The sequence below is a fragment of the Heloderma suspectum genome, chromosome 2 (genome assembly GCF_057233095.1).
Source record: "Heloderma suspectum isolate Gila_16-S chromosome 2, 16-S_ref, whole genome shotgun sequence".
Classification (NCBI taxonomy): domain Eukaryota; kingdom Metazoa; phylum Chordata; class Lepidosauria; order Squamata; family Helodermatidae; genus Heloderma; species Heloderma suspectum.
This window is the reverse complement of record NC_139459.1, coordinates 365,410,820-365,428,740: the sequence shown is the minus strand read 5'-3', so window position 1 is coordinate 365,428,740 and position 17,921 is coordinate 365,410,820. Positions and strand designations below refer to the sequence as shown.

General features: G+C 50.0%; 1 protein-coding gene and 4 non-coding genes across 7 annotated transcripts; all 5 read right to left on the bottom strand.

Annotated features, from left to right (window-relative positions):
- Positions 1–631: 631 nt before the first annotated feature.
- Positions 632–10,456, bottom strand: LOC146355839 (uncharacterized). Of its 3 annotated transcripts, none has more exons than XM_084830903.1 (4): positions 10,128–10,456; positions 6,873–7,807; positions 6,302–6,431; positions 632–3,131 (listed from the first exon to the last, which is right to left on the bottom strand). In XM_084830903.1, the coding sequence occupies exons 2-4, from the start codon at positions 7,671–7,673 to the stop codon at positions 2,290–2,292; spliced, it is 1,773 nt and encodes a 590-aa protein (XP_084687029.1). In that variant the 5' UTR covers positions 7,674–7,807; positions 10,128–10,456; the 3' UTR covers positions 632–2,289. The 3 variants fall into 3 exon arrangements, with proteins under 3 accessions (XP_084687029.1, XP_084687030.1, XP_084687028.1); XM_084830904.1 differs by having other exon boundaries at positions 10,240–10,456; XM_084830902.1 differs by having other exon boundaries at positions 6,873–10,456.
- A 4,019-nt stretch (positions 10,457–14,475) lies between these two features.
- Positions 14,476–14,548, bottom strand: TRNAF-GAA (transfer RNA phenylalanine (anticodon GAA)). Its single transcript has one exon. It is a non-coding gene; the product is annotated as a tRNA-Phe (tRNA).
- Positions 14,549–14,645: 97 nt separating this feature from the next.
- TRNAV-CAC (transfer RNA valine (anticodon CAC)) lies at positions 14,646–14,718 on the bottom strand. The gene has a single exon. It is a non-coding gene; the product is annotated as a tRNA-Val (tRNA).
- Positions 14,719–16,036: 1,318 nt separating this feature from the next.
- Positions 16,037–16,118, bottom strand: TRNAS-GCU (transfer RNA serine (anticodon GCU)). Its single transcript has one exon. It is a non-coding gene; the product is annotated as a tRNA-Ser (tRNA).
- Positions 16,119–16,138: 20 nt separating this feature from the next.
- Positions 16,139–16,212, bottom strand: TRNAN-GUU (transfer RNA asparagine (anticodon GUU)). The gene has a single exon. It is a non-coding gene; the product is annotated as a tRNA-Asn (tRNA).
- Between the last annotated feature and the right edge of the window lie 1,709 nt (positions 16,213–17,921).

The following is a 17,921-nucleotide window of genomic DNA, read 5'->3' as shown; positions in this document are numbered from 1 at the left end:
CACTCTTTCTTTCTCCTCAAAATCCACCACTTCCACGAAGCTGTTTGGGAGTAAGGCTGCCAAAATTTGAAACTTATTTCACATCAATTCAGTGTTTATATATTCAATTTTTTAGAAACAGCGCGTACACACATACACATGTAAGAAAGAAAGACTAACAGTAGTCAAAAAACATTTAAGCTAAACGTTTCGGCCTTCATCAGTAGCTGTGGTGTTATATCAGGAGCGTGCCACTTTATACCAACCTCTCTATAGATAGTATACACAAAGAAATCACAGCATACATGATTAACTTCTTTTGATGTATCTTTTACCAAATAATATTTTTACATATTTATTACATTTATATCCCACCTTTTCCCCTCTTGCCAGGAGCCCAAGGCAGCTTACATGGTCCTCCTCCGTGTTACCCGCACAACAACCCTGTGAGGGTTAGGCTGAGAGTCAGTCTCTGGCCCAAAGTCACCCAGGGAGTTTCATGGCTGAGTGGGGACTAGGACCAGTATGGCCCCAGTCCTAGACCAACAGTCTAGCCACTACACCACACTGGCTCTCACTGAATAATCCATAAAAGATATCCCAATTTTTGACATTAGATTTCTGTCTCCCTTCTTTTGCCCTCATGCTGTTTTGATATGGTAGATAGCACATTTGTATAATTTATTTTTCTCGATTCGCTTATGGATGCTATAATTCATGGACTGTAATTCCATTGGCTGCTCTGCTGAGAAAAGCCAGCTCCACCTGGCTTTCCCCCTCCCTCAGCTGCCATCCAGCAACAGTCATTCCATCAAGCTGCAGCAGAGTGAAGGAAGGTAAACAGGGTCACTCTGCTGGATTGGCTGAGACACCGGCAGCTTTTGGCTCCCCTTCTCTTTGAAGTGTTTCCAGTTGCACTCTTAAGGATGTGGTGACCTCAAGCACTAGGGCCTGAGTTTGCTTTTTTCCCTCCTCTCTCCCAATCCCTTTTGCTTTGGTGTCAATGTCTTTTAGCTTGTATGCTTGAGGGCATGGACTTATTCCTGATCTTTGTAAGGCACTGTTGGTGCCTTCTAGGCTGCTGGGTAATGTAAAAACACTATACATAAATAATCCCTGCTATTTTGCATGAACTGTTTTAGCCTCTGCTACTGGGAAAGAAACTAATTTTGCAGTAATTTTCCGGGATTTTTTGTGTGTAAGTTAACAAAAAGAGACATGAAAGCAATTCTCTTTGGTTACTATTTATTTAGAAATATTTTTAGGCTGCCTTTTGGAACAAAAATGCTACCAAGGTGCCTTACAAAAAGGCATGAAACTATAAACACAATTTCCAGTACCAGCACATAATATTTTGCTATTTTTGTTCCCTTAGATACTTTCAGATGCATAGAATAACCAACATCAAAATGCATACAATAACCAACATCCTGTGACCAGTCTAATCACAGTTTTTTACTTCTTCCATTTCAGAACAATCTTTTATTTATTCCAAGTATCTCTGACCCACGTGTTAGGGCAAGCCCCCACAAAGTTAATGAAACAATAGTACATTAGGGCAGGTTGTGTAAGCGTACAGTAGACTCAGCAAAATTTATCTATGAAAAACTGCTTTAGATGACAGTCAGTAATTCTCTTAAGGAAATGCAGCATTGTAAGGCCCCAGGCCTAAACCAAGCTATTAGTAGTTTTAGAGTGGCTTAGATCCATAATGCTCTCTGCCTTAAAGCTGCAGGTGGCTATGCTTGAGAACCAAGTGCTGTTAGTTTATGCTGAGAATGAACGCTAGGGGTGGGTGCTGCTGAAACGCTGCTTATTGCTAACCTGTAGACTATAAGACCCATTGTAGCCCATGGCTCGGGGTTCAGAGAAGCTGTCTGATCCAACCATTGGGTACGCCTGTGTGCTGTAAGTTACTCAGTCTCCTTGTAAGCAAACCTTTGAGTCTGATTTATCACTATCTTGGCACTTCTAACCTAAGAGTTCAACACCCATGGCCGGGGCAATACAAGCATTAAAAAGGTGTATTTTTAAGGCCCTCTATAGGGAGGCCAAGTGACTGTCAATGTAAGGGAGTTCCATAAATGTGGGGCCACCACCGTGAAGGCTGTGTCTCATGTGCTCGCCAACCTAACTGATTTAAGCAACGAGTACAGGAGCAGGAATTCTGACGCAGATCTTAGATTATGGCCAGGGTCATAGAGGTGAAGGCAGTTACCTGGTCCCAAACCGTCCATGGCCTTAAAAGTTAATACCAATAACTTGACAGTATCTTATACATCACTATTGCTCAATAAAGGATGTACGTTGTTATACACACTTATACCGTTTCTCTCCAGTGTGCATTTTTTCATGTTTAGCAAGGTTTCCCTTCTGACTGAAGCTTTTGCCACATCCCCTGCACACAAAAGGTCTCTCTCCGGTGTGGATTCTCTCATGTATCATCAGGTTTCCTTTCTGATTGAAGCTTTTCCCACACTCTGAGCACTGAAACGGTTTCTCGCCGTTGTGAATCCTCTCGTGGGCCACCAGGTTGGAGCCATCTGTGAAACCTTTCAGACACCACGAGCACTTGTAGGGCGTCCGGCCAGTGTGGATTTGCTCGTGCCGCATCAGGATGCTCCTGCGGCTGAAACGCCGCTCGCACACGGAGCACTTGTACGGTCTCACGCCTTTGTGACTGTTCTTGTGCGCCGCGAGGTTGGAGCTGCTGGCAAAGCTCTTCTCGCACGCGGAGCACTTGTACGGCTTCTCTCCAGTGTGGACTCTCTCGTGTTTCTTAAGAACTGCCTTATACGGGAACGCTTTCCCACACTCGGAGCATTTATGCCCTGCCTTTCCCGGTCTGGATCTCACATGCGTGCTGAGGTCTGAGTCCTGACCGAAGTTTCTTCCAGAGAGGTAGATTTCTTGGTGCACTCCGGCTCCTGTCTGATCAAATCTACCTTCCCTGTCGGGAAGAGCTTTATCTGTCCTCTTGTCTAGGCTGGCTGCCTGCTCGCTCTCTGGACCCCGCTGACTCCCACTCCTCCTTCCTGCTTCATAATAGTTGGAAATTTTGCTTCCTCCCAGCCATGCGTCTCTTGATCCCACTTGCGCTGAGCATTCCTGCTGAAGATCCTCTCCCTTGTTCTCAAGGAATTCCTTCGCTCCTGCAGGAATAAAGAGAGAAACGTCACGCGAGTTTCCATCCCCATGGCAGGCCCAGGAGTAGAATTCTAACTCAATAAGAAGGCATTATGTATTGATTGATTGTTGACTGAGTTAATTTGTATCCTGATTTTCGGCAAGAAAATGGTGCTCAAGGCGGCTAGCCATAAAATCCAGATGAAAAAACAAAATCTTAATTAAAACATCACATAAAACAGATACATTTTAAAAACAACAACAAAAGAAATAGGCAGCACACAATCAATGAAAACCCCCTTCAACAACAGGCCAGCTTACATGTCTGCCTGAATAAAATTATCATTCCACCAACAGGGAAAGACAACAAAGAGGGGGCCAAACTAGCCTCCCTTGGCAGGGAGTTCCACAGCCTGGGAGCGGCCACTGAGAAGGCCCTCTCTCATGTCCTCAGCAAACGTGCTTCTGATGGCAGTGGGACTGAGAGAAGGGTCTCCCCCAAAGTTCCGGAAACCTGGGGAGGCTCATATGGGAGAAGCCATATAGGACTTTATGAGTCATAAGCACTTTGAACTGGGCTCAGAAACAGATGGGTAGCCAATGAAGCTGTCATAACAAGGGAGTCATGTACTCCCTGTAACTGGCCCTGGTCAGCAGTCGGGCCGCAGCATTCTGGACCAGCTGTTTCTGAACAGTCTTCAAAGGCAGCCCCACGTAAGGCACGTTACAATAGTCTAAACAGGATGCAACTACGGTTTGCGTGACTGCGGCCGGATCAGACATCTCTAGACAGTAGACCTGCCCCACTCCTCCGATTATATGAGGACACCGCTATCAGTCTACCAGACTGATACAATGTGCTGCAGGTACAAAACAAGAACTAGAAATATGTGCAGAACCGGTAACTCAAACACACCATGTCACCTGTCCACAGACCACATAGCAAGTCACAAAAACATACAACGCACATCAGCTCCACCGGCTGTCTCTTCGCTTCCAAGCCCAACTCAAAGTGCTAGTATTCACTTTTAAAGCCTTTCATGGTTTGTGGCCATTTTACTTAAAGGGCCACCTAAACCCGTATGAACCTTCCTGAGAGTTGAGCGAATACAGAGGCCCCCTGCTTGCGTGCCCACTAAGTGGGGTAGCGAGGTTGGCAGGCAGGAGGCACAGGGAGTTGGATCCTGGATCTAAGGTGGCTAGTCACACATTGCTGAAAAAAAGGACAAAAGAGGACACAGGGCTACACAAAAACTGCATATGCTTATGGATGTATATAGATGCAACTTCAGACATAATTACTAGAATGTAAATAAGAATACAACACATGTTACTATAGTGGGGAAAACTGTGACTAGGTAACCTGTGTGTCTGCTCACCAGGCACTAACTGTTAGTGGACACCAGACTGCCCTGCTTCGGTGGATGGAAGGGCTCTGGTCACAGAAGGTGCCTCTGCCTGATTGTCAGGGATCCCGCATTCCCCGTGGTTGTTGTTCAGTCATCCAGTCGTGTCCGACTCTTCGTGACCCCATGGACCATAGCACGCCAGGCCTTCCTGTCCTGCACTCTCTCCCGGAGCGTGCTCAAGTCCATATTCATTGCATCAGTGATGCTATCTAGCCACCTCATCCTCTGCCGTCCCCTTCTCCTTTTGCCTTCAATCTTTCCCAGCATCAGCGTCTTTTCCGGTGACTTTTCTCTCCCCCTACTACATCATAACTCACCCCATTCAGCAGGTTTCTCCAACTGTCTGTGCAGCATCTTCAGGAAGCTAGAGGGGCTGCCCTGGGGAAGAGAGGGTGGGACGTCCATTCCTGCCAGCCCAGGAGCATGTGCCTAAATTTTGACCCAAGCCAGGGCCTTTGTGGTGGTGACTCTCAATATTTATGGCACTCCTCCTGATTTTCTTCAAGGCAGACCCTAAAAATGTTTTTTATTTCAGACTTTTAATTAAGAGGATAGGTTAGCGGTTTTGTTGCCGCATGATGTTTTCAATGGTCGTGTTTCTAGATTTGTAGGTTGGGATTGGCTGGCTTGAATGAAATGGGTTTTTACTGTCCTTTCTGTTTTAATAGGATTTTATTACATCTTGTATGCCTCTTGGCGGGGGAGGATGTTTGTATTTTGAAAGGCGGCTTGGAAATCTCTTAAATAAATGTCACATGTTATCAGGATATTAACTGTTAACTGTTGATACCTGTGGCCATCAACAGTTAACATCTGGACAGCAGACTGAAGAGGCACGTGCACCAGTCACAGTCTTCTGTTCTATGGTGAGCTTGACTGTATTTCTGTTTCAATTATTATAACATTTTTGCATCTATACACATAAATTAATATATGCAAATTTTATGCAAATCAGCACCCTCCTTTGTCCTCTTTTTTCGAGAGTCATCAGTGGCCACCCTAATACAGAGAGACCCCAAGATAAGAACAACTAGGCCTGGGCCTGCCCTTAATTTCACCCCTGGGCAGGCCCACAAGTGGGGAATAAGCCAAAGTGGCAAGATGTTCGCACAAAAGCGGTTCTGAAATGGTGATCACTTGCATCATTTGTCTCCATTCATCAAGGGCTTAAGAGACCAATGTCACAATCCTATAAGAACAGAAGAGCCATAAGAGCCTAGGTCAAACCAAAGGGCTTTCTAGTCCAGCATTCTGTTCCCACAGTGGCCAACCAGATGCTGGTGGGAAACCTACAAGTAGGACATGCATACAATAGCGTAGCTGGCTGGGGCATGCTGGGAGTTGTAGGCCTTTTTTCTGTCTAAACATGCATAGGATTACACCCTTAGGGAATTTGGGGGGGGGGGCATAGCTGAGAGGAACAACACATGCATACAGGAGACCTTAGGTTCCCCAACTGAAGGCCTTAAGCCTAGATTGCCATCACCATTCACAATAAACATTACTAAGATCGATGGACCAATAGTCTGACATGGCGTTAAGACAGCTTGGTATGTTCATATGTACTCAACTTTGTGTGGCGAGTGTCCTAGCTTGGAAGCCACCAGCCACCAACGCCCATCGAAGAGACATCGATTCACTGTCCAAAGCTACTAAGCAAACACTTTGGCTCACTCTAGAAAACACCAGCTCACTTTCTGTGCCTCATAAGCAAGCAATCTTCACTTGACATCACACGCCTCAGTTTCCATTGCTCCACAAAGGCTGATTCAGAAACAAGTCCTTACCCAATGAGCTTTTATCTTCACCTTGCTCCTCCTTGCAGGGTTGCCTTCTCCAGGAACCTGGGTGCCATACCTGGCCAGCCTCGGAGGAATCTGCAACTGCTGCTGCACCCAAAGGCTGCGACACCAGAACCTGCAGTGGGGAAATGGGTTCAGGACTAGTCATGTTCCCAGGCATGTTAACCCTCAAAGCCCCTTCCTAAGCAGAGAATTCACTCACATAAAAAGGCGGATTCCTACAATAACTTATTAACCCCCAGGGATTGTTAGCCTGAGACACTCCACCTTCCGGCCGGCCCACAAACTGGTGCCCTACTGCCAATGGCCATGCTGGCTGGGGATGATTAATGTTGTGGTCCAAGACAGCTAGAGAGCACCATGTTGAGGAAGGCTGGTCTAGGTGATGGCAACAGAGCTGTGTCAACAGTGACGCCCTTCAGACATCCAAGTTCCACCAGGTTCCCCGCAACACAGGGAATGCAAACGTTGGGGGATCAACGGTTGTCCGAATCAGCCTTCAGTCCCTTAGGAAGGGAAACTGGCCCCTTGCAAATAACAGCAGCAAACCCCTTACCCGCTCGTCCAGCCATACGGCCTCCTTTGGCTTCAGTAGGAAATCCTCTGCCAGGAGCACGGCCTGCGCGCAGGACTCTGGGCCCCGTTCCCGGACCCAGCGCTGCATTTCCTGGGGCAGGACGGTCAGGAACTGCTCCAGGATCAGCAGCTCCAGGATCTCCTCCTTCGAGCGTCTCTCGGCTCTCAGCCACTGGCAGCAAAGCTCCCGGAGTCGACTGTAAACGCCTCTGGGCCCCTCTGTGTCCCGGTAGCAGAACTGCCGGAAGTGCTGGCGCTGCCTCTCCCGCAAGATGGCCTCCCCTTCCAAGATGGCCGCCTTCACCTTCCCGTAGTCTCCCCTGTCCTGGGCGCTGAGGCCGCTGAAGGCCTCCTCGGCCTCTCCGCTGAGGGCCGGCAGGAGGAGGGTTGCCCACTTGTCCCGAGGCCAGCGGCACGCCGACGCCACTTGCTCGAAGGAGGCCAGGAAAGCCTTCGCGTCATCCCAGGGCCTGGGCTCCGCAGGCGTCTGTGTGCTCCCCCATCCTGAGGGAGGGGCCTGCAGCATCCGCAGGAACTCCTGCCACTGGGCTTCCCAGCGCTCCTGCAGCCCCTCTTGAGCTTCACATTTCACCTGCCGTTGTGAGGCTGCGGTCTGTAGTTCTCCAATACTGCCTACATGTACCACCCGTGGGGCTTTGGGTCCTTCCAAATCTGCCCTTAGTTTGACCGTGGGAGTGTTCTGCTCCCCCCTTTTCATTGCTGGCATCCATGCTTCCCCATCTTCCACAGACATGTTCACCTCCATGCTCAAGGTCTCCATCGCTCAGTTGGAACCCAAGGAGAAACCGTTCAGCCTCTGAGGGCCTTTCTTCAAGTCAAATAACTCCTCACTTTCAGTCCACGGATCTCTTGCCAAATGACAGCCCTGTTTATTAAATAGCAGGCTGGCTTCTCCTAAGAGAAGGAGAAAGAAAAATAGATATACAAGGTAATATTCAGAAGGGAACATTCCATCCCAGACAAAACCAGTGGATCTGGAGCTGCCTGACGGGCTAGTTTTCAGTTCACCACGTTTTCGAGGCAGGGGAGCATTTAAACACTCTGAATGACAGAGGGCACAATCCTATGCATGGTGAGAGAGAGAAAAGTCCTATAATTCCCAGCATTCCCCAGCCAGGCATGGGATTCAGGTGCAATCTCTTCTCTGTCAGCCCACGTGTCCCTTTCTTTAGTCATCAAGGATGCAGCAGGGGAGAGTGAGACTGACAGTGATGCGAAAAAAGATGCCCCTGAGAGGAAAGAAGAAACAGCAACAACAAAGGCTTAGGAGCTGGTTATCTAAGGGACTGTCTGTCTTGCTTGGAACCTGTCCAGTTATTACCATCTGCAGGAGAGGCCTTCTTGAAGGTGTCCTGACCCACAGAGACCTGTTTGACAGGCACACATGAAAGGGCTTCCTCCTGCGTCACTCCCAAATCATGGAATGCGCTCCCTCAAGAACGATGGCTAGCCCCCACTTGTTTTAGGGTGGAATCCTGTGCATGTTTAGTCAGAAAAGCAGCCTACAAAGTCCTACATGCTGGGAACCGTAGGACTTTTTTCTGTCTAAACATGCACAGGATTGCATCCTTAGGGCAAGAAAATGGCTGGCTGGGGCATGCTGGGAGTTGTAGGCCTTTTCTTTGTCTAAACATGCACAGGATTGCGCCCTTAATGTTTTAAATGCTCTCATTTGGGGGAGGGTGCAATTCTATGGGTTGCGCCCCCTGTAGACGGGCTCGGAGGCTTCTGTGGATCCAGTGCCCTTCTGGGCTACTGCCCACTTGGTGGGAGGAGCAGTGGTGGCAATTTCCACCTCCCTGTGCGTTTTTACTCTACAAAGGCCTCTGAGTCCATCGAAGGGAGGAGCATTGGCAGGAGTGGGGCTGGGGCTGGAGAGGCCATAGGATTCTTTGTATCCTGGCCTCTCCTGGATATCCTGGATGTCCCCTCACCTCCCCACCCACCAGAACACCCCCTTCCAGACTTCTCTGAGGTTGCTTTTGTGTCCTCGGAAAGCAGCCAGCCCTGTTCTTTCTGTGGCGGCTGCAAGGAGGCAGGAGCGATCAGACACCAAAGTCCCCCTTCCGAAGTCATAGCAGTGTCTACGGCCTTGGAGGGGAGGACGCCAAAGAATCCTATGGCCCTTGGGACACTCTCCCAGGACTATAGGATTGCTCTCTTAAGGCTCAATCTATGCATGTTTAGACAGAGAAAAAGTCCTACAACTCCCAGAATTCCTCAGCCAGCATTTCTGAGTTTGGTGGGCCCTGTCCCTTTTGCCTGGCTTACCACTGGAATGCAGATTCCCGAAAGCTTCTTGGAAATGAGTATTCGGCCCTGGGACTGATAGAGATTCTGCACCCCTGATAGACATGTTGCAGAGTACCAGGCCCAAGAGAAATATACACTGCCTAACTTTGACATATGTTTCCTCCTGTCTAATAGCGTATTTGAATCTCCTAAAACAAGGAGGCAAGAAGACATCTGGCCTTCCCGCTATTATTGGACTGGAATCCAGGTAGGGCATGGGTAGACAGACTGGTGCCCTCCAGATATCCTGGACTACAACTCCCATCATCACTAACCATTGGCTATGATGGCTGTTGGGAGATGGAGCCAGTCTGGCATAGTGATTGCAGTGCTGGACTGGGACTTGAGAGATCCAGGTTCTAGTCCCCGCTCGGCCATGAAGCTCACTGGGTGACTTTGGGCCAGTCACTGACTCTCAGCCTAAGGGTTGTTGTGAGGATAAAATGGAGGAGGACCATATAAACTGCCCTGTGTTCCTTGCCAGAGGGAAAAAGACGGAATATAAATGGAATCGTAAAATAAAATATCTGGATGGAGAAGCAGGCTAACATGAAGGGAGCCAGCTGTAGCTGAGTGGTCGAGCTCCCAGGTTTGATCCCCAGCATCTCCAGGTAGGGCTGGAAAAATTCCTGCCTGAAACCCTGGAGAGCTGCTGCTGCTGCCTGTCGGTGCCGACAACACTGGGCTAGATGGACCAAGGGTCTGAGTCTGTATAAGGCAGCTTCTGCTGTTCCAATGACTTTATATTGTCCGTTGAACTGATGAAATAAAAAACATTAAAACACGATGTCACTTTAATTCATCCCTCCCTGCAGACACGACACTGGGCTTTCTCCCACCCTACTGCAGAATCTGCTGTAACCAGCCTCAGCCCACTCTCCCAAAGAAGTAATAATAACGAGAACACACACACATTACCCACCAAATATGAAAGCCAGGCGAGTGGCGAAATAGTTTCTCTAATTTGTCTACAGCAAAGAGGCAGTCCTGTTTTAAACCAAGCCTTCCACACCCACCCACTCACTCACACACACCCTTCCTTTCCGGTCCTCGATGGACTTCTCCACCTGCGGGGCAAGAGGGGCAGAAATGCATAGCAATCCACGTGCTACAATCCACGCTACAAAGAAAAAGCAGGCCGGCTCAGAGGGGGCCTTTCATTTTCAAGCACCGCCAGGAGAGAAAAAAATGCCACGACGCCTGCGTGCCTGCCTTTTTAAAGGAACCGTCCAGTTCCTACATTAACCCCTATGCAGCTCCACCAGCTGTTGCACTGAACAGCAAGCGGAAGTGTTACTAGAGAACCAGGAAAACTGCAGCCCTTGGTAGCTTTACATGGACCCCCTTTCTAGGCTTCTCTAGGAATCCAAGCGAACTCTATGGTTTTAACCTTTGCTGCTCTCGGCTGTCTTCTGGTAGGAGGAGGGCTGTGACTTGCAGTGGAGGCTGGTGGCTCGGATTTCGGTGGGGCTGTGCATCCATTCTGGGTTTGACTCAGAACCAGCCAAAACTCTAAAGGAGATATCCAAAGAGCTGAACTATTTGGGGGATAGGGTTCAGCGCCTTGAATAGCTCCTTTAGAGTCCTGGCTGGTTCTGAGTCAAACCCAGAATGGATGCACAGCCCCACCGAAATCCGAGCCACCAGCCTCCACTGGTTCCTTGGAAGCTTTGCCATTAGGCTGGCCGCGGATGGCTTCCACGCACGGCCAGCCCGAGACACCTTCCTGCCTGCGGCGAAAGAAAAGACTGCGCCGCTCCCCGTTATTACTGGCACGACTGGCGTTGCAGGTGAATCTTGTTTCAGAACAGGGCAGTGCCTTCCGCCACACCGGAGGGCAGAAGGCGAACTTAGGGAAGCTGGGGATGATGGGAGTTGTAGGCCAAAGCACCTGGAAGGGCAAGTTGCCCCACCCTAAAGCCGACACCTTTGCAACAGACACACCTGAAAGGGTTAACCCGATGGAATGCCCCTGCGGTTCCTACAGGGGAACCAGAGTGCTGTGCAGGTTGTGATGCCACTTCCTAACCATCCATCCATCCACAGTAAGGAAAAATGCCTTTGGGATCCCTGCTTTAAGTTTTGCGCAGCAGCAACTTGGGGCTGCAGTGCTATAAATACTCAAGCCGAAAAGGCAGAGGAGTGTCAAGTCTGCAAGACAGGGATAGATGAGCCTGCAGCCCTCCAGGAGTTTTGGGACTACAAATCCCATAAACATTGGCCATGGTGGCTGGGGCTGAAGGGATTTGGAGTTCAACAATATCTGGAGGGGTGCCGGTTCCCCATGCCTGCTGTAGGAAGAGCTGAACAGGGTCTTGAGCTCTGTGGTACAGCAGGTGCTTTGCATGCAAAAAGAATTTCCCAGGTTCAAAGGGGGATTAGAACTGAGCTAGAATTCGTTAATAGGTTTAACTCTATTGCCAGAGGCTTGAATAAAGGGGCAAATGATTTTTTTTTCCCACGTACCTAGAATCATAGAATAGTAGGGTTGGAAGGAGCCTATAAGGCCATTGAGTCCAACCCCCTGCTCAATGCAGGAATCCAAGTCAAAGCATTCCTGACAGATCCAGCCTCATCTTGAATGCCTCCAGGGTGGGAGAGCCCACCACCACCTCCCTAGGTCATTGGTTCCATTGTCAATGGAACCAATGACCTAGGGAGGTGGTGGGCTCTCCGACTGGAGGCGTCCAACTGGAGGCGTTCACGAGGCTGGACAGCCATCTGTCAGGGATTCTCTGACTTGGATTCTTGCATTGAGCGGGGGGGGGGGGGTTTGGACTCGGTGGCCTTGTAGGCCCCTTCCAACCCCATTATTCTATGATTCTATGACATGAACACCAAATGCCTCAGCTTATCTTGTATGGGTGTGTGGGCATGCGGACTGGGAAAAGATTCCTTTTTAAGTACTTTCAAAGTTACTGAGGGTGCAATCCTATGCGCGTTTAGACAGAAAAAAGTCCTACGACTCCCAGCATTCCCCAGCCAGCAGAAAAAAGTCCTACGACTAGAGAGCCAGCATGGTGTAGTGGCTAGAGTGCTGGACTGGGAGTTGGGAGATCTGGGTTCTAGTCCCCACTCGGCCATGGAAGCTCACTGGGTGACTTTGGGCCAGTCACATACTCTCAGCCCAACCTACCTCACAGGGTGGTTGTTGTGAGGATAAAATGGAGAGGAGGAGGATTATGTATGCCACCTTGAGTTCCTTGGAGGAAAAAAGGCGGGATATAAATGTAATAAATAAATAATACGACTTCCAGCATTCCCCCGCCAGCAGAAAAAAGGTCCTACAACTCCCAGCATTCCTCAGCCAGCTGAAAAAAAGTCCTACGACTCCCAGCTTTCCTTGTCTAAACATGCATAGGATTGTGCCCTGAGTTGATTACGTTGGAGATTTATCCCTGTATCCAGCTGTTGTGTTATATTGTTATTTTATATTATTATATGTATATTATTTGATAGAAGCCACCCTAGGAGTGCTGATTAGCACTGAAAGGTGGAGTATACATTTTAGAAATGAAAAACAAAATAAAAACGTATTGCACTTCAGAAAAACCACACTACAGAAAAATCATTAACAACTACCAGTTTTGAGGTTGCGGGGTGGGGGAAGTGTCAGCGAGCATCCACAGGGTGCTTCCAGACAGAGGGCTCTTAGCTCGACCAATCCAAAGGCTCGGTTCTGCAAGTGCGATTTTGCCTCGGGGCCTGAGGTTATGCGCTGCTGCTTTAAAGGGACTATAGTAGGTGAGCAGATGTCTGTATGTCATTACGCTGAACGCATGTCATTCTTTGTTGTGGATTTTTAGGAGAGCTGTACGTCCCAGGGATCATAGGATGGCTTGGAAACCCCTTCTGAGGCTGGAGACAGCACCCCGACCTCAGAAGGAGGAGTCGGAGATCTGACCCCTGGCTGCTCGCAGCCAGCACTGAGAGAACCACACCAGCTGCCTCTCTGAGTTGGAAAAGCAACCTTGGAGGGGGGGAAAGGGGGAGTTCCGGTGCGTGGGGAGGGGAGGAAACTGCAGAGGCCAGGATACAGTTTATGCTGAGCCTCCTCCAGTCTCCTTCCTGCGCCCTCGCTCAATGGGCTGAAAAGCTGAATAATGGAGATCGGAGGATTTATTTTTATTTTATTTATTTGTTTCATTTCTATACCGCCCAATAGCCGAAGCTCTCTGGGCGGTTTGGGGAGGCAAAGCCACCTCTGCTGCTCGTCCCGCCCTGTCGGCTTCAGCCCGCCAACCCATAGCACTCTTGGAAGCCTTCAGTTTCCGGGGCTTCTGAGCAGCGAAGATGCAGTTCATAGGACTGCACCCTAAATAAACCATTTTACAAACACAACTCAGCTTCTTATTGGTCTTTGGGCCATGTGTCTCCATCGCATGATGCCAGGGGTTTTGGTGGGAGACTCAGAGATGCGGTAGCCACCCACCCGTATCTCCACGCCTTATGTCCAGTCGCAGCCTTTATCAGCTGGAGAAGCATCTGCGGGATGCCGGCTGTGCTTTCCGCACATCCCGATGTGGCCAGGCCTCTCTGCACCTCCAGGGGCACCGCAGCAGCGTGCTCCACCTCCAAGCCTTGGGAAAGTACATAAGGGACAGCAAACAAATGTGCCTGCACTCAGCTGGGTCACACGTGCAAACTGAACATCAGGCGATGAACTGAATGACTTAAGAACATAAGAGGAGCCGCGCTGGATCAGACCCAGGGTCCATCTAGTCCAGCATCCTGTTCACACAGTGGCCAACCAGCTGCCCACTGGAAACCCACAAGCAGGACATGAGTGCAACAGCACCCACCTGCCCATGTTCCCCAGTGACTGGTGCACATAGGCTCACTGCCTGATACTGGAGGTAGCACATAGCCTTCAAGCCTAGTAGCTATGGATAGACTTCTCCTCCAGGAATTTGTCTAACCCCGTTTTAAAGCCATCCAAGTTGGTGGCCAGCGGTAAATCTTGTGAAGGATGGCCATGGGCTGATCCTGAAGGTCAGACATGTTGGCTCTGGGCTTGGAATAGCCTTTGATAGCTCATCTCATAGAGCAGAGGACTGTAGTTCCTGAGCTTTGGCTATTGGGTGGTACAGAAATGTCATTAAAAAACAAGTAAATAAATCAAGTCGAGGCATCCTTAGGCGGCCAGTTCAACACTGGATCAAAGAAGCGCTTCTCTTTTTCCAGACTTCCACACGGCAAGAGGAGTGTTCTTTTGGGCAATGCCTGCCAAAGGCAGCTATCTTGGCAAAAGGAGCATGACAGGGAAGCTTTGCCAAAGCCCAGGATTGAACCAGGGACCTTTAGATCTTCAGTCTAACGCTCTCCCAGCTGAGCTACTTTGGCTGTCCCAAAGAGCCAGCACCATCCCATGTGTCCCCACAATAAGACTCTGAAGGGGCATCAGAGGATAGCCACTCCCCACCCCACAGCAAAAGGAAGATGCTTCTGCCCGGTTTCGAACCAGGGACCTTTTGCGTGTGAGGCAAATGTGATAACCACTACACCACAGAAACTGCACCTTGGCCAGGGCCTTTCTCCCCACATTCGTAAGCCAAGAATGCTCTGTCAGGCTGGTGATTATGAGACTGCTGTTCTGCCACGGGTGCTAATAGTTTGCCATAGAGGAAAAGCCACATCTGCGTCTCTTCCTGTGGAAATCCATCCCAAGCATGTCTTGAACCAAACAGCTCATCAACAGCCCTTCCTAGGCTGCAGCAGAGCGAGCACCAAATCCGGGCCGTGTGATCGTCAGGGTGAACAGTGAGGAGGAAGCCTCTGTGGCAGGGGTTGGCAACCTTCTGGCTTTGGGCAGCGGGGCGGGGTGGGGGGGCTACATTAGTGCCCATGGAACCCTTCAAGTGCAGCACAAATGGATGGTCCCATGCACAAGCGTGTAGGGTACATTCTTTCACACAGATATTCACCCCTCCCACACACACAGCATTGATGGGGGGGTAATCTCCCCCACACACACACACACACAAAGCAATCTTGGTGGCAGCAGCAGAGGCAGGCAAAAGCAGGGAGGGAGGTAAAGGTAAAGACAGAGCAAATAACCAAGCATTTACACCCTGGGGCCTCGAGCCAGTGAAGAAAAGGGTCAACAAGGGTGGGATTCGAACCCACGCATGCAGAGCACAACGGATTAGCCGTCCATCGTCTTCGCCACTTGGCCACCTTGTGAAGGGCGGGGCTCCCACATCTGTCCCTGGTGGGCTCGAACCACCATCCTTCTGGTTAACAGCCAGACGTGCTGACCCATTGCGCCACAGAGACCGGGCAGTGCTGCCTCTCAGCCTCCCTTGGCCTGAGGTTTCCTGGCCGGGGACGGTTTGGTGAGAAACAGGCTGAGAGATACACCAGCTCACTTTCCCCCATCCAGCAGAGTGGGGCAGCGGGAGCGTGCTGGGCCCATAACCCAGAGGCTGATGGATTGAAACCATCCTCTGCTAGGTGGCTGCTGCCTTTTCCATTTGCCGCTGACACCCACAAAGGAAAGGGGGGCCCTTCCTGCCCTTGGCCAGGATACTTTGTGCTAAAAATGCATAACCAGGCAGCCCCCTCTTTTTCTATGGAAACTGGCCCAGAACCATCCTCAGGCACTGTGAAGTACCCAAACTCCTGAGGGAATCTGGAGCGCCTCTTGCCATCTTCTGTGAGGCCCTCGTCAGCTGCGCCCGTGGTGTAGGGGCATCATGCGAGGTTCCCAATCTTGCGACCCGGGTTCGAGTCCTGGCTGGCGCATGCCTTCCTCTCTCCTTTTGCATTCCCAGTGCTAAAGACAGCCAAATGTTTTTGCCCCAGGTCCTCCTGCCAGGGGGGGAAAAGGCTCGACAAGGGTGGGATTCGAACCCATGCGTGCAGAGCACAACAGATTAGCAGTCCATCACCTTCACCACTCAGCCACCTCGTCGAGGGCGGGGCTCCCACAGCCGTCCCTGGGTGGGCTCGAACCACCATCCTTCTGGTTAACAGCCAGATGCGCTGACCCATTGCGCCACAGAGACCTGGTCAGTGATCGCCCTCAGTCTCCTGTTACACTCACCCTACGAGGAGTGATTTTTAAAAAATGTGCAGTCCTGCTCTCCCTGTTCAATGAGCTTATCCAGGACTCCAGCCAAGGTTTTTTTCACACCCAAAGTGAATTATACCCCTAGGCCACCTCTTTGTCCCTCTGAGGAAGGGCTGGCATGTGCAGCCTGGCTCCCCATCTGTTGCCAAAGAGGATGCCACAGGCCGTTTTCTCTGAGGCTCCAATTCGGGAGCTTAAATGAGACAGAAGTGATGTTTGTGCCCTGAGAAGGCTGTGAGGGAAGGAAGCTTGGGTGCCTTTCCTGTACTATTCCAACCTGAACGTGGCCAGAAGAACGAGCCTCTTCAAGAACTTTACCTCCTGGAAGGCAAGGAGTGAGCAAAATTCTTCCCTGACCGGAAATCGAACCCAGGCCGCAGCAGTTAGAGTGCCAAATCCTGACCACTAGACAACCAGGGATATGTGTGAGTCTGTCCTTTGTCCCTTCACCTGATGGGGCCTCGTTTCTGAGTAGGATGGCCGTCTGTCCTGCTTTACAGATGACAATGCTCTGTTTGAAGGGCTGTTAAAGAAATGTTCTCTGTTGGAAGAACATCAGAATGTGAGAAGAGTCCTGCTGGAACAGACCAAGGTTCCATCTAGTCCAGCATTCTGTTCACACAGTGGCTGACCAGATGCCCCTATGGGAACCCACAAGCAGGACACGAGTACAAGGATACCCTCCTGCCCAGGTTCCCCAGCAAGTGGTGTACACAGGCACACTGCCTCAGATACTGGAGGTAGCATAGAGCCATCAGGACTAGTAGCCATTGATGGCCTTATCATCCATGAATTTGTCCAGTTCCCTTCTAAAGCCATCCAAATGGGTGGCCATCACTACATCCTGTGGTAGCGAATTCCATAGTTTAACCCTGTGCTATGTGAAGAAGCCCTTCCTTTTATCTGTCCTGAATCTCCCACCATTCAGCTGCATGGGATGACCCCAGTGGGATCTAGTATTCTGAGAGAGGGAGAAAAATGTCTTCCTACAGCCTTCTCCAACCTGCTGCCCTCCAGGGACCAAAGATCCCACCATCCCTGATTACTGGCTATGCTGGCTGGGGTTGATGGGAACTGTAGTCCCAAACTCTGGAGGGCCCCAGGTTGGAGGAGGCTGGCTGGCAGCTATCGTGTATCTAAGAACACAAAATGTTTCAGATCACCTGAAATCAGGGATGGAAACCCTTTAAAAGAAAATTCCATGAGGAGCTGCTGACCTACCCGAAAAAATCAGGGGTCTGAAGTGAAACATAGGCACAGCTGGATCCAGCGGTAGGATATATGAATCCGTAGAGGAGGGCTCCCCCTTCCCTGCCTTAAGGTGCCACAAGACTCTTTAGGTCAGGGTTGGGCCACCTGTGGCCTCCTAGCCTTACGTGCCCCCTTTGCCGCCAATGAATTTGCTGTTGTGGCAGTGACAGTGGCAAAACAGTCGGGTTGCTGCTAAATTTCAGTGTGTCATGACTGTAACGGACATTTAGCTTTGGCCAAAGAGACTCCATTTTCAGTTAGCAGCCATAATAAGATTAGGGCAAGAACGCAAGGCAGAATACTTATCAAAAGGCTTTGGCTTGGAGAGAAGGTAGACAATAACAAGATGTCGTTCGTGGGTTTCTGCAGTTTCCTATAGAGTTTGTGGTCAAG

Coding starts and splice junctions, on each gene's coding strand:
- LOC146355839 (XM_084830902.1), bottom strand. CDS start 7,673: ATGGAGACCTTGAGCATGGAGGTGAACATGTCTGTGGAAGATGGGGAA. Junction 6,432..6,872: donor CCGTATGGCTGGACGAGCGG/GTAAGGGGTTTG, acceptor TCCCCACTGCAG/GTTCTGGTGTCGCAGCCTTT. Junction 3,132..6,301: donor TGAAGATAAAAGCTCATTGG/GTAAGGACTTGT, acceptor TTATTCCTGCAG/GAGCGAAGGAATTCCTTGAG.